The sequence below is a fragment of the Scyliorhinus torazame genome, chromosome 7 (genome assembly GCF_047496885.1).
Source record: "Scyliorhinus torazame isolate Kashiwa2021f chromosome 7, sScyTor2.1, whole genome shotgun sequence".
Classification (NCBI taxonomy): Eukaryota; Metazoa; Chordata; class Chondrichthyes; order Carcharhiniformes; family Scyliorhinidae; genus Scyliorhinus; species Scyliorhinus torazame.
The window spans coordinates 226,838,817-226,855,265 of NC_092713.1; the positions used below are offsets into that span (position 1 = coordinate 226,838,817).

The 16,449-nt window shown below is 44.4% G+C and overlaps 1 protein-coding gene across 3 annotated transcripts in view; it reads right to left on the reverse strand.

Annotated features, from left to right (window-relative positions):
* Positions 1–16,449, reverse strand: part of LOC140426872 (actin filament-associated protein 1-like 1) — a 280,476-nt gene that overhangs the window by 134,540 nt on the left and 129,487 nt on the right. For all 3 annotated transcript variants that reach the window (XM_072512117.1, XM_072512116.1, XM_072512115.1), the window contains 2 exons: positions 8,299–8,427; positions 5,315–5,392 (listed from right to left, as the gene is read on the reverse strand). In XM_072512117.1, coding sequence (XP_072368218.1) covers positions 5,315–5,392; positions 8,299–8,427 — 207 coding nt within the window. The remainder of the gene's footprint in view (positions 1–5,314; positions 5,393–8,298; positions 8,428–16,449) is intronic.

A 16,449-nucleotide genomic window follows, 5' to 3' on the forward strand; every position in this document is an offset into this window, starting at 1 on the left:
TCCAAATGCCTTGAATGTTCGATAGTTCTAATGAAGCTGACAGCCTCCTTGACAGTTTGGCAGTTCCAATGAGTTTATCCACATTTTGCGCACAGCTATGTCTATTTTCAACAGTCCCAAGGGTGCTTGACCTCTCCCAAAAGGACATCTGGCCTCTCCCAAAGATATGCCTGGACATATCCAAAAGGGTACCATATCCCTCCAAAGAAATCTGGGAGCTTCAGGCCTACTTCGTAAAGATTAAAATCCACCAGTTGTGTTTTGGACAACCCAGTTATGAAAATTGGATGCATTTGACGGCAGCTGCACCTTTACAAAAGCAGCTGCCTGCTTGAATTATGGATATGCAAACTATAACCCGTCCCTGTGCCCCTATTGGTGAAAATAGTAGATGTCGGGTTCAGGGCAGGACTTCCAGATTTGGGTCTCCAGCACCACTTTGACTAAGCCAGAGACCCTCTTCATCTTAATGAAAATTCAGATCCTTATCTCAAGGCGAGAAGTGTGCTGAGATTGTTTTTACAAAGCTTGTGCCTTTCAATCAATGCCTCTGGAAATATTGAATTTGTCTTCTGACGTTTTGCTTGATTCATGAAATTTGATCCTATATGATATCAACATTCTCTCTAATCTACATTGGTTGCAATATTCTTAATTAGGCACAAATGGAAAATATAAATATATTTATAATGTTCAGTCTGAAATAATAGAATGCAAGCACGAAATCAGATAAACGCGTAAAGCAATGTTACTTCCGGGTCTCTTTATAGGCACCAGGACTTTATGCTTGATGCAGTACAGCATAGGCAAGACATATTAATAATAATATATATTGTGTTTCATTAAATCTATGGTCATTCAACACCAAAATCTTTTTAAAAATAAATTTAGAGTACCCATTCTTTTCCCAATTAAGGGGCAATTTAGCGTGGCCAATCCACCTACCCTGAAAGTCTTTGGGTTGTGGGTGAGATCACGCAGTGACGGGGAGAATATGCAAACTCCACACAGACAGTGACCCGGGACCGGGATCGAACCTGGGTTCTCGGTGCCGTGAGGCAGCAGTCCTAACCACTGCGCCACCCTCAACACCAAAACCTATTGGCTGAAAATTAAAGAATGGATAATTGTGTTTCCGCCTTATCAATTTTCCAACAGACTAAAAGATTGAAGTCTCGGATTGGAGTGTGAGTTAATTATGTACTAGAGCAGAGTGGGCGATTCTCCAAAATGGAGACGAAGTGTTCGCGCCGTCGTGAATGCCGTTGCGTTTCACGACAGCGCGAAACAGGCACGGGGACGTGATGCAGGTCAATTATGTCATGTTGCCCTCCTCAGGTGGGGCCACGTGCAAAGCCCTGGCTCGGGACAACCCCTCATCGTCTGTCCAGGGTGGCAGACTGCCTGCCTATTCTTGCGGCCTTGATTTCCGCGTGATCTATACCCATATGCCTGTCAATGCTATTGGAACCTCCGTGTCCTCAGGGGACGGGTCCGGCTGATCTGCGGAGGCCCCAGAATATTGAGCCCGGATACAGTTTTGTACCCTTGGTTGTCGCTTTGCAGGTCACCTGGCCATTCAGGTACTGCCCTAGGATGTCGCGGGAGTCTGATATGCAGGTCGAGCAACACGATGGACATTATCGTCCATGGAACCTTGAAGTTCCTGCTCCCCTTTTTCCAAGTTTTCCGGGGATAGCGCTAGCTCAATGACCCTTTTAAAATCCACTGTGGGCTCCACCAATAGCTTCCTCTGTGTGGCCTGTACTGCGCTGTATCGTTCTATGTTCTATGTTATTGATTCTGTACACCAGCCTATCCCTCAGCATTTCAGATACGGTCAGCCCGAAGCCGCAATGCTCAGCCAGCTGTCGGAGTCGAGTTAAGAAATCTGTTCCGTACCACAGTGTTGAACCTGTACCGTTGGATAATTACTGATGGTTTTGGTTCACAGTGCAACCAGTTCCTCAAACGATTTTGAATCTGGAGCAGCCGAGTACATGAGGCTTTTTATAATACCAAATGCAAGCTGTCAGGAGGATTATCTTTTGCCGGTCCTCTCCCAAGATGCCATTAGCCTGAAAAAAGTATCTCATCCACTCTGCTTACTGAGCTCAATCTTCCAGGCCTGTGTCAAACACCTCCTGTTTCCCGAAATATGGCATTTTTGAAAGCTATCTCCACACGCTGCTGTACTGGAACGGCTAGGGTGTTTAGATTTTATTTTTTCCTTGTCGCCTCTTTAATGACCAGGAAGCCAGCGATGGAAGTATTTAGATTTAATTAAGGAAACCTACAGTCTGCCCATAGCAGCAAACTATTTATGCTATATATTCCCATTGGGACAACCAACATGCCGGTCCCTGCTTGGGCCGGCTTTTATGCTCAATCTTATGAGCCCCAGCTGGGTCGGCTCTGCCCACTAGCAGGGAAGCTCATATTCCTCAAGCCCCACAGAGAGATCAATTATGGTTTCCACGTGGGCCTTGTGGGCGTTATTACATATACCATAAAAGTTTCAGAGCTAACAGCTTGAGTTACTTATTTAGAGCCACTCAACAGTACATTTTCCTTTGATGGCCTGAAGATTCTTTGCTCTTATTTAAAAATAAAAACATTTAGAGTACCCAATTCATTTTTCCAATTAAGGGGCAATTTAGTGTGACAATCCACCTACAATGCACATCTTTGGGTTGTGGGAACAAAACCCACGCAAACACGGGGAGAATGTGCAAACTCCACATGGACAGTGACCCAAAGCCAGGATCTCGGCACCATGAGGCAGCAGTGCTAACCACTGCACCACTGTGCTGACTCTTCTTTGCTCTTATGATATATGAGAATGTGCAACTACAGATATTCAGTTTTCTATCCCACACACAATGGTCCAAGCTGAACCCTGGGGACAGATCACCACTCAGTTAGCAGGCAAAGTGTGCATCAGACATCCCAGTGTTTTAACAATAAATTGACCAAATATTTCCTACAGTTATTTGATATACATGATGCTCAGTAATAGTCGGTGGTAGATAGCCTTTGAATATCTGACCTCTCAAGTCATAATAGTTCTCAGTTCTAGGCTGGAACAGTCATTTAACTTTTATGGTGATTTAATATTCTGAACCCTCTGAAAGTGATGACCTCCGTGAGGCCTGTTAGTTTCCAAAATGAATTGTGAAGATCCTATCGGGAAGGGTTACTGTTATTTTCTCTTACCTCATAGATGAGTTTACTTGACTCATCTCTGATTTTATAGCATTAGCCATAATCTTAATCCCAAATATCTGACAGTTTTGGGCTTTAACCGCCAATAGCCTATCTTAATAAGATTGCTATCCAAAAAGTTATTAATGGCAATCACACCAGTTACTTAAATTACTTTTAATCAAAAACAGTTCACTGGATTATTGGGAGGGAATTGACCAAAGAGCAGGTCACAGAAGATTCATATAAAGCAGATAAACCAAACAGTGTAGGGAAAGGGGAGAAACAAAAAACAACAGTCAGAAACGTCATGTGATTTACAGAGTTAGATTTATTGATATAGAGTTATGGTCACGGGGTTCCGATCCCAGTTGATGTTATGCCTGGATGGGAAGATCCCAGAATGGAACCCTGGCTCAAAAGTCGCAGGGCTGGATTCTCTGCCGATGCTCCGCTTTGCGGGCAGCCCGTGGGTTTCCCCAAAGCGTGGGGTTGCCCCACAATGGCAAACCCCATTGACAGGCCGGTGGAATGGAGCATCCCGCCGGTGGGGTGAAACAGAAATGTGGTACAGCAAGGCGGAGAACCCAGCCCTGTACTTTTCTTTTTTTTAATAAAACGTGGAGCAACAGATCACATGACCCCAAGATGATTGCCACGTAAGTTCACAAACTCCACTCCCAAAACACACTTTAAAATCTTCTCTCATAATTATCCTTGCCCTTAGAAGTTTGCATTCCAAACTCCATACCAGGTTTTCCAAATGACGATGTTAAACAAAACTTCCACTCCGCTTTTAACAGCTAATCCAGTCCAGGGTGTACACAAACCCCTTTCAGACTTCTTTGTCTTGAATGCTGTGTAAACTGCTCACAATTGCCTGACCTTTCACTTCGCAGACTGTATTAAAATGACATTAAACATTTATCTACCTCTTGAAGTCTGCTGTTCCACTTTAAATCTATTGCGTGAAATTGTCTCTTTAACTCAAAACATTTTGTTTACTCTTCCTTGGATTCTTCTGAACTTCTCTGATCTCCTAACTTCAGGTGTGGGTTCCAGTGGATCAGAGGCCCCTGGTGGCTGGACTCTGGGCAGGATGGTACCCTGGCACCCCTGATATCACCTGGGTACCCAGACCCTGGTTCCCTGACAATGCCACCTGGGTGCCACCCTGCCAATATGCCGTACAGGTGGCACTGCCAGGATGCCTGGGTGACATTATGCCAGTGCCGGATCAGGCCCTGGCATAAGGACCATTTGACTTTCATTCAAATGAGCTTGTTGCTGTGTATTTTCTTCAGCTGGCTCTTTCTCAATGCTCAGCAACAATAACTCAGAAATGTGCTATTACTTCAGAAAACATAATAGATGGATTTATGTATTTCACTGCTAAGGCAGGTTAAAAATGGCACAGCTGCACCATGAAGATATCCATCTTGTGCAATTCACAACAAAAACAAACTTCCATGGATGACTGTTGCTAACTGCACTGGAATCCACCTACATTGAATAAGATGTCCTTCATTGTCAGATTATAAAGTAAGATTTTCTCTGCATTTCTGGCAGTCAAAAATAAGTAGGTGTTGATTAAAATGCACCTATAGTGTACCAGGAATGTTCTTCTATTATATTTGAATCCCTAAAAAATACATAAAAACTTATTATGTCACTCTTACTTGAGAGGAGGTTATCTTTACTTGTACAAGGAGGACGTAACAAATGAGTTAATAATAAGAGCTAATGGCTGAAACTACGATTTGACATTTCGGTAACTAGATTGCAGGACTAATGTTGAGGCTGCTTCTATTGGTATGAAACAAATTATTTTTCAATTTCTTGCAGTTTTGATTACGAGGCGTCAAGATCCAGTGTAATTTTCAGTTGACTTTTGCAGTTAAAATGTTGGAAAATTGGAATGATTCAGTCTTCATTTTAAAGTGATGTACTCTATTGCTACATTGATATTTTCATTGTAATGGGAAATGCATTTATAAGATTCTCACAGCTTCCCACAGTGATGGTGCTACAGGGGCAGAAGCATTGAAAAGTGTGATCATTTATAATTAGTCTTGTAGTTTTTTATTTTAGAACAAAAATGTTGACATACCAAACTCGTCGAATAAGGATTCCACAAAGCTTGTGCCATTCCGACAATCAGATGTGTTCATGTACATATAATTAGTATCTGAAGGAAGAGACACAGCAAAATGGAATTATACAAAGGCAGAAACCAAGTAATCAGACACTTTGAAGCTTCAACTTCTACACTTCTAATAGTTGATAAACTTACACGTAATGGTCTGAACAGAAAATGCTGTGCAGAACTCCAAATTAAAACTATTGTGTGTAAGTGTGTAAATGTCATTGCGCCACTATTTATTCTGTAGGAAGTTAAAATCCTTCTAATTGCTGCCTAGCTCTGCCCACTTAGGCAGAGAGTCATTTGATAGTAAAGCACGTGTCACATAAAACAACCTCAAATTCCTAGTGAAAATAATTAAAGCTGGTGAAACATCTGAATGGAAAAGGGCTAAAGTATTTCAAGTTAATGCAAACGGTGGTTCAAAAGTTGGATACTAAATTCACAGCATCTCTTAATCTGTACACTTCTAATTTCAGTCGATGTAAGCTTTTGTACAATGATTTTTTTGTTTGTTTTTAAAAAAAATGTAGAGTACCCAATTATTTTCTTTTCAATTAAGGGACAATTTTAGCGTGGCCACTCCACCTACCCTGCACATCTTTGGGTCGTGATGGTGAAACCCACGCAGACACAGGGAGAATGTAGAAACTCAACACTGACAGTGACCCAGGGCCGGGATTCGAACCCGAGTCCTCAGCGCCATAGTCCCAGTGCTAAACCACTGCGCCACGTGCCGCTCAGCTTCTGTACAATGATAAACATCTCATAACCACTACTCCTTCAGCATTCTAATGCAGATTCTTCAAAATGCTGACAAGAATTCCAAAAGTAACACACTCCAAGACAGTGACATTCAACACTAGGCTCAGGTTTATAACACCGTTTCATTTCCAGTTACTAGTATGGAAACTGTTACCTTTATTTCTTATGTTTCTGGAATACATAGAAATAAGTTTTAAATCCTCTTCCTTTTCAAAGTTCATTCACCTGATGTGGGCATCGTTGGCTGGGCCAGCATTTGTTGACCCGCAGACTGGAACTTCAGAGATCGGGGTGCCATTTTGAAAGGGTGCACTGACCTCAGTGATGTTGAGGGTCCCCCACCCACACTTCCCACCCATGGACAATGCTACCCCCTGCAGCCATGGGTAACGCCCCCAACCCTTGACCCCCAACGGGCAACCTCCCCCATCACTAAAAGTAAGTGTGAGCTCCTCCCCACCACCCAGGCATGAGGGTGACCCTGTCCCACACCCATCCATCCTTGTGGGTATTGTCCCCCCTGCCAAGTGAGCATACCCAGCTTTGGGGTCGCTAAGGGACCCCCACTTTTAGGGCCTCCCACTTCTAGGACTCCCTGCACTCCCCAACCTTCATGATGCCTATCCACACCCCCTTTCATGGGCAAGGCCCTCCTCAGGGCCCACCCCTCAGCAGTGCCAAGGCACCCTGGCATTGCTCATGGCAACATGACAGTGCCAAGGTGCCAGGTGTGCCCTGTCCCCAACTGCCTGGGGTGGGGGTGGGGGGCTCCAAGGACCTTTGAGCCCTCTCGTGTGGCCATTTCGCCAGGTGGAGGAGACCAGTACTAATCGGCACCCAAGTGAGGCCTCACCGGTGCGGGCGGACACCTGGGAGTCATGAGAATGCTGCCTCAAACAGGCCGTGCATATTTAGATGAGCCTGACGGCTCTTTTAAATCTGAGTATCTGGATCATGCCTAGTGAGGCGTCGCTAGTTAGGTGACTTGTGATTGGCTTGGCGCCCAGCACGAAGCCCGTTCTGGGCCTCTCCCGCGATGCTACTGGTGCAACGGGATCAGCACTGGGCGCAACGCGGTGGTAAATTACCTGTGTGGAAATTGTTAAACAGTAAAAACCTGTTCTAATCTTTTCTAGGAACTCAAGCAAATGTTTGCTCTTTTTTGCACATCTCCATATGATGAAGGAGAAATGTTGATTGTTCTGTTCTATCATGTGGGGCCACGCACAATCAGATATGGTACAACTAACCATTGAATGAACTAGTCATCATTACACGGCCATGCTTATAAGCATTCTTGATATATAACCAAGTTAATAATCTGACAGCAATGCACCATTGGTTACAAATGGCAAATGGAATTTCAAATATTCTTATGACTAAAGAAGACACCATTTCAGAAAGAAAATGTATGCAAATGTTCAGAAGAGACACAACTACCTAAAGAGCTGCAACCTGCAGGGTCGCGGACCAAGTGCAGGAGGGTGAGATCAGGCCGGGTAGCTTTTAGTTGATCAGCCTGGCTACATTCAGTCAAATGGCCTCCTGCTGTGTTGTAGATTTTCTATGATTCTATGAACTTACCTAATAGTTTAATTAGTGAGGAATGCTAAGGAAAAGAATAGAACACTTTCCATTTCAAGCATTATGTGTAGAATTCTGCAACCTAATGTTGTGTAAAGGATACCCAGCAGTACAATAAAGCAGCCTCTCTTCTGGCCCAATCGTCATCTCTCAGTTTGTATTGCAGAACACCCTGCAGTGTATCAACAACAGGCCTCAGCCCTGACCTGAGAAGAGCACCCCCTACTGCACCAGTGTGACATGTTCTTTTCCATTTTTTCCACACCTGATTAAGCTTGACAATGCCAACTCGGGAAGAGTATGTGTTATAACATCAGCCCATTGGAAACAAAATATTTTCTCTTTGGGAATCAACTCCCCAATAAAGCCCGCCTCCTGTTGGCCAGCCACGCAGTAGCAGTAACTATGATGAAATCAAGGTTATCGTGCATCTCCTCACCAGCTGAAGGGGTAAATGAGGTCAGCAAGTAACTGAAGGAAAATGTGATTGTGAACCAAACTTAATATTTCATAAACTGGAGATTAGTCCCAACAAGGCTTTGTTTCAGTTAGAACCCAATGAATCGGCATGGGAGTAAAGTAATTTGATTTATGGTACTGACCAGAGGTTGGTTGAAGTCTCTGCAACATGCTGCTCACTGTCATTGTCTTCTCTCTGGTGGTGGCACTCAGATACTCATGGTCCAGTAATTTCAGTAAGAGATTCAGTTCTGGGATCAGCTGCTCCACCACTGAAGAATGAAAAACAAGTTCTTCAATTATCCCGCCACACAATTGTGTAAACTACAGTAGTGACTCGTGCAATTGCAATTAAGACTCCATTCACAATGCTCCTCAGATACAGAGGGATGCCTCAAAGCATTTTAAAATGATGAAGAAATATCTTGTTGGTTGACTCGTATAAAAGGTGAAGTCACACGGGATCAGGGGTGAGCTGGCAAGGTGGATATAGAACTGGCTAGGTCATAGAAGGCAAAGAGTAGCAATGGAAGGATGCTTTTCTAATTGGAGGGCTGTGACCAGTGGTGTTCCACAGGGATCAGTGCTGGGACCTTTGCTGTTTGTCGTATATATAAATGATTTGGAGGAAAATGTAACTGGTCTGATTAGTAAGTTTGCAGACGACACAAAGGTTGGTGGAATTGCGAATAGCGATGAGGACTGTCAGAGGATACAGCAGGATTTAGATTGTTTGGAGACTTGGGCGGAGAGATGGCAGATGGAGTTTAATCCGGACAAATGTGAGGTAATGCATTTTGGAAGGTCTAATGCAGGTAGGGAATATACAGTGAATGGTAGAACCCTCAAGAGTATTGAAAGTCAAAGAGATCTAGGAGTACAGGTCCACAGGTCACTGAAAGGGGCAACACAGGTGGAGAAGGTAGTCAAGAAGGCATACGGCATGCTTGCCTTCATTGGCTGGGGCATTGACTATAAGAATTGGTAAGTCATGTTGCAGCTGTATAGAACCTTAGTTAGGCCACACTTGGAGTATAGTGTTCAATTCTGGTCTCCACACTACCAGAAGGATGTGGAGGCTTTAGAGAGGGTGCAGAAGAGATTTACCAGAATGTTGCCTGGTATGAAGGGCATTAGCTATGAGGAGCGGTTGAATAAACCCGGTTTGTTCTCATTGGAACGAAGGAGGTTGAGGGGCGACCTGATAGAGGTCTACAAAATTATGAGGGGCATAGACAGAGTGGATAGTCAGAGGCTTTTCCCCGGGGTTAAGGGGTCAATTACTAGGGGGCATAGGTTTAAGGTGAGAGGGGCAAGGTTTAGAGTAGATGTACGAGGCAAGTTTTTTACACAGAGGGTAGTGGGTGCCTGGAACCCGCTACCGGAGGAGGTGGTGGAAGCACGGACGATAGTGACATTTAAGGGGCATCTTGACAAATACATGAATAGGATGGGAATAGAGGGATACAGACCCAGGAAGTGTAGAAGATTGTAGTTTAGTCGGGCAGCATGGTCGGCACGGGCTTGGAGGGCCGAAGGGCCTGTTCCTGTGCTGTACATTTCTTTGTTCTTTGTTGTTCTTTGATATGGTGGAGAGCAAGCTCGGCGAAAGGAGAAGGGAATTGAGATATTGGGATGGAGAACCATAAACACAGTTGAAGAGAGGGTTTTTTGAAAGCAAGGCGGAGAGATGGAAAGTTGGAGAAAATTCAGTACTAAAATTCTAAAAGCCAATGCCAGAAGGAGAAGCTGGTAATGGCTAAGGAACGGGGTGACGGCATGAGGAGAAGTTCAGTGTTAGGTGGGTAGACAACACATGGATAGTTGGATAAAATCAATGGATGAACACATAGAACTCTGTGATTTCTTGATACATAACCGTCCATTAAGAAGAAAATGTGTATTTCAGCCAATTGCGTTAATAATTCTATACCTCAAATTGTTTCTAACACTTTGTCAACTGTGACAGATCTATAATCATTATATCGTACTTCCTCCTCGGGCTGATATTTACAGAAAACCAGCTTTCAATCCACAACTCGATTTTGGAAGGACAGAATGAAAATTGTACTACTGGCTATTTTCAGATTTAAGTGAATATTATATAAAAACTTGAATGAACGTGGCATTGTTGGTGAAGGTACTCCCACGCTGCTATTAAGTAAAGAATTTTAAGATTTTGATCCAACGACGAAAATGTACTGGCAATGCATTTTCAAATTAGATGGTGGGTGGAATTCGACAATCCTGAAGCGGGTGTGGGGCCAGAAAAAGCACTTAGCCGTTCAAAAGCTGGAAAGTATCGCCAGCAGGAGGGGCCCGATGTGCAGCTTGGAGGGGCACTTCAGGTGATGGTGTTCCCATGCATACGTAGGATTACATAGGCTATACAGCATAGAAACAGATCATTCAGATCAAGCAGACCATGTCACTGTTTATGCTCTAATTGTGCTTCCTCCCATAATTCCTCATCTAAATCAGGCCATTCGGCCCATCGCGGCTGTACCGACCCTCAGAAAGGGCACCCCATCTTGGCTAACACCCCCATCCCATCCCAGTAACTCCACCTAACCTTTTGAATACTAAGAGACAATTTAACATGGCCGATCCACCTAACCTGTACATCTTTGGGCTGTGGGAGGAAACCGGAGCAGCCTGAGGAAACCTATGCAGACACGGGGAGAATGTACAAACTCCACACAGACAATCACCCAAGGCTGGAATTGATCCCGGGCCCTTGGCACTGTGAGGCAGCAGTGCTAACCACTGTGCCACCGTGCCTACCCAAATCTATCATTATAGCCCTCTATTCCCTTGTCCCTCATATGCTAGTCTAGTTTCCCCTTAAATATAACCAAACACTCACTTCAAGCACACCTTGGTTAGAAAGTACCACAATCAGTATTAGTAAGAAAATGGTGCTGGGAAAATTAATGGGGTTAAAGGCTGACAAATCACTAGGGCCTGTTAATCTACATCCCAGAGTATTAAAGGATGTGCTCCTGGAAATATTGGATGCATAGCTTCTAAAATTGTACACATGCTCCCACAGATTGGAGGGTGGCAAATCTAACCCCACTGTTTAAAAAGGAATGAAGAGGAAAAATGGAAAATTACGGACCAGTTTGCCTGACATCAGTAGTGGAGAAGATGCTAGAGTCTATTACAAAAGACTTGATACCGGAACATTTGGAAAGCATTAACTGGATTGAACAAAGTCAGCAGCATGCGTTTTGATAGTTTATAACCAGCAAGGGTCTTACGGACTGGGATAATCCACTACTCCATGAAGCTTGCAGAATATGAGCTCCCCCGATAAGGAGATGGGGGAACTTTAACACAGTACATGTGCCTATGTATAAATAGAGTCAGCCAGTCAGGCACAGACTAGAGAAGACCCAGTAGGGAACTACTGGAGCTGTACATAATAGTTAATGGGTTAAATAAAATAAGTTTTATTTTTCCCTGTGGACTCATTTCATTGTCCCTTACAAAAGAAAGCAAATCATGCTTAACAAATCTACTGGAGACTTTTGAGTATGTAACGAGTAGAAGGAAGAACAATTGGATGTGGTGTCTTTGGACTTTTAGGTGTCTTTGATAAGGTCCCTCATCAGAGGTTAGAAAAATTAAAGCACATGGGATAGAAGGTAATGTATTGACCTGGATCGAGAATTGGTTAACAGACAGGAAACAGAGGGTGGGAATAAATGGGGCTTTTTCCAAGTTGTGGGTACTGCATGAATCAGTGCTCGAGCCCAAGCTGTTCACAATATACAAAAAATGACGTGGATGAGGGAGCTAAATGTAACATTTCCAATTTTGCTGTTGAACAAAACAGGGCAGAATTGTGAGTTGTGGGGAGGATGCAAGGAAGCTTCAAGGTGATTTGGACAAACTGAGGGAGTGGGCAAACACATGGCATATTCAGTACAATGTGGCGAAATGTGAAGTTAAGTACTTTGGTGTGAAAAAACAGAAAGGAAGAGTATTACTTAAGTGGTGATATATTGGGAAGCATGGATGTACCAAGGGACCTGGGTGTCCGTGTATACCAGCCAATGAAAGTGGAGAGGCAGATACAGCAAGAAATTAGGAAGGCAAATGGTATGATGGCCTTCATTACAAGAGGACTTGAGTTCAGAAGTAGGGATGTCTGACTGCAGTTATATAAGCCTTGGTGAGACCGTACCTGGAGTTTTGCATGCAGTTTTGGTCTCCCTACGCAAGAAAGGATATACTTACCCAAGAGGATGTGCAGCAGAGGCACACTAGGCGGTTACCGGGATTGACTGGACTGTCCTATGAGGAGAGATTGGTTCAGCTGGGCCTGTATTCACTAAAGTTTAGAAGGATGAGAGGAGGTCTTATTGAAACACACAGTGGGGGGGATTCTCGGTTGGCTGATGCCAAAATCAGGAAAGGCGATTGGGTGGAGAATCGGTCTTGAGGCCAAAATCGTGGCCAGCGCCAGGCACCCACCAGAATGCCATGCTCCGGTGCTCCTACAGCAGCGTCAATGCATTCTACTCCGCAAGTACAGTAAACGTCATCCGCATATCATTAGCAGGCTGACCCGGTAATCTCTAGGGCTTCAGCAATGCTCCACCTCCACCGGGAGGAATTACCGACAGCGTGTTTCACTTGTGGTTTCAAAAATCGGGAAACAGGTGCCATGGCTGCTGAGGGAGAGTGGATACAAAAAGTGTCCAACATCGCTATAGCGTGCTGACAGTTGTGATACTGGCCAGGGGGCTTCAGCCAGGGCCTGGCCCGGGGGGGGGGGGGGGGGGGGGGGGGGGCTGTGGGGTCGGAGTGAATGGGCACGGAACATTCTGCCGCAGCCTGCATGGCAGCCATGTGATTGTGCACGCCACTGCCCACAGTGAACCTAGTGCCACGGGTCATATGAGTCACTCCTGAGATATCTCTGGCTCTAGCTGACTCATCAATGGGATGGGTGCACTCCAGCGCAACCAGTGCCATCTTGTTGGATGGGATGAGTGTGTGTGGGAAGTGGAGTGCTAATATGCGACTGCAGCTTGTCAGCCTCTTGGGTGTCAAACCTGACCCCAGCGAATCCGGTACAATTTTTCATTGGAATCACTCGTCTTCTATGTGGCGCTGGTGCTAGCCCATTAATGGATCCTGAAGTACTCTGAGACCAGCGACAATTTTGTTTTCGCAGAAATCCACCGATTTTGTCCCAGCGTCAACACTGGTTTCTGAAACGGAGAATCCCACCCATAAAATTTTAAACAGGTCTGGACACACTAGGTGCAGGCAGGTTGTTTTCCTTGGTTGGGGAATCGAGAACTACTCTTAGAAGATGGGGCAGACCATTTAGGACATAGATGAGGAAAAATCTCTTCATTCAAAGAGTAGTGAACCTGTCGAATTCTCTACCACAGAAAGCTGTGGAGGCAAAGTCAGTGAATGTGTTAAAGAGCGAGGTAGAGAAATGTTTAGATTTTCATGGCGTCAAGGAGTATGGGGAGAAAGTGGGTATATGACATTGAGATAGATGGGCAGCCATGATCATATTGAATGGTGGAGCAGGCTTGAAGGGCCTAATGGCCTACTCCTGCTCCTAGTTTTATTTCTATGTTCTTACCACATTATAGGATAAATAACTTTCTCCTGGATTCCGTAATAGAATTATTTGTAACTATTTTATATTGTTGGCCTTTAGTTTGCTTTTCCCCATCAGAAGAAACATTCTTGCTCTATTCTACATTTGAAATGTAGACATTCTGGCAGCGGTTTGGAGGGATGGGGGAGGGCGGTCTACTCCAGTTCTGATGTTGCTGTCTCAGATCCCACCACTCAACAACCATAGGACATCCCAGAACGCACACTATCAACCTTACCAAACCCCTGGGACAAAATATATTCCGTCAAGGTCTGAGCTGGGACACGGTGGCCAAATTATGGAACTGTCCAGTAAAATCCAGGATGGTTGATCACCCTGCCTCCATCATTATGGCCTTGCCTTACATGTGCCTAAGCCCTAAACTCTGGAATTTCCTCAGTCGGCTCTCCTCCGCTCTCCCTCACTTCCCTGATTAAAATCTACCTCTTTTTGAGACCAAGCTGTTGGCCACCTGCTCCAACACCTCCTTACCTGGTTTGGTGTCACATTTTATTTCCGAATGCTCCTGTGAAGTGCCTCGGGACATGTTATTATGTTAAAGGTGATACATACATATACGTTGTTGTTGTATTATAATTTGACCGATTGCAAACATGCACCTTTAAACCCAGCAATCACAGTTTCCACCTGCAACTCTATGCATGAGCAGGGGTGGGTCCCATTTGATGTCCACCACCTTAATATAATTACACACAAAAATTAATATACAATAGACATCACCCATTGGGCATTTCTGGCTGAAGATGGTTGCAAACGCTTCAGCGTGATCTTTAGCACTCGCATGCTGGGTTCTGCCACCACTGAAGAGGGGGATGTCTGTCTCCTCCTGTTAATTGTTTACGGCTCCACCATGAATGGATGAGGCAGGACTGCAGAGCATTAATCCAATCCGTCGGTTGTGGGATCATTTAGCTCCATCTAAGTTTAATGTCCACCAGGAAAATTTACTGATGACCTGTGACTCAACTGATCTGAGTCCAAGTGGTAGCCCTTTTGATGTTTGAATTCAGTGCTCAAATGCCATTTATCTCTTGCAGGTAATTTGAAAAGCGTCCAACATAATCCACTGCACCATTTTGGTTTTAAGTAATTTGGTTAAAAGTAAACTGTTTGTCAACAGTTTTGCCACTCAGACAATGATAGAATATTTCTGTGACATTACTACTGCAGGTTTTTAACATCCACACAACTTTCAACCTCGGCAAGAACAGTGCCCCTCGCCCTCCCCCCTCAGTCTCTCGGGATTATCATACCTCACAGTTAGATCAGAGCCCAAAGCAAACTGAAGATAAATAGGACAATCAGCAGGGTCTATGTTCTGTGTCAATAAATAACTTTACTCCCACAGAAAGTGTTCACACAGTTTCTCACCAAGGTTTCCTCTGAATAGGGAGAACATAAGCCACACCGAATTACACAAAGGCCAGGCAAAACCAAACTTATCACTGCTATTATCAGTCAACATATCATTAATTGAGCAGAGTTTTAAACTGCAAACCTTCCATTTAAAAAAAATAAAATATTGAGTGTCCAATTATTTTTTCCCAATTAAGGGACAATTTAGCGAGGCCAATTCACCTACCCTGCACATCTTTGGGTTGTGGGGGTGAGACCCACGCAGACTCGGGGAGAATGTACAAATTCCACACGGACAGTGACCCAGGACCGGGATTGAACCCGGGTCCTCGGCGTCGTGAGGCAGCAGTGCTAACCGGTATTGCAGTACAGTGGTTAGCACAGTTGCTTCACAGCTCCAGGGTCCCAGGTTCGATTCCTGACTTGGGTCACTGTCTGTGTGGAGTCCGTACGTTCTCCCTGTGTCTGCGTGGGTTTCCTCCGGGTGCTTCGGTTTCCTCCCACAGTCCAAAGATGTTCAGGTTAGGTGGATTGGCCATGCTAAATTGCCCCTTAAGTGTCCAAAAAATTTGTGTGGGGTTACTGAGTTACGGGGATAGGGTGGAGGTGTGGGCTTAGGTAGGGTGCTCTTTCCAAGGACTGGTGCAGGCTTGATGGGTCGAATGACCTCCTTCTGCACTGTAAATTCTATGATTCAATGATAACCATTCGCCATCGTGCCTCCCCAATTGCAAGCCTTCCATCTGCATACCTGCAGTATATTGAACTTTCAAACCTCATAAAAGGGCTAAGAACAATAACAGGTATCTCATGCGTATTTTTCTAGTGTCTGGTACATGTGTGGCGGTAGCGCAGAAATGCCTGACCTGCAACATTGCTGAGATTTAGGACATGGTCATGGTGCATTTCAGCGATCAGGCTGAACTTCAAACTGCATGAAAACCCATTGATTCCACTATCCATACCAATACCAACTGAATTAAACAACAAAAATCCACACAGCTCTTTTCAAATAATTTGGGCTGCTACCCAACGCAAAATTTGATTAGCACGCACATCTCAAAAACATGCAACTGATGAACCATTACAGCGAGCACCAGGGCCAGAACAAGAGCAATTTCAACAAATTAGGTTAAAATATTTCACCAAATCTCACCCAAGGCCATAGTGAACCAGACAGTTCTCTAATTGCTCCAAGTTTTATAATGTAAGTTATCAAAAAATAAAGCATGTTCTGTTACCCCTTACTATCACATGTGAATGGGATTGATTTTAATTCTCTTCA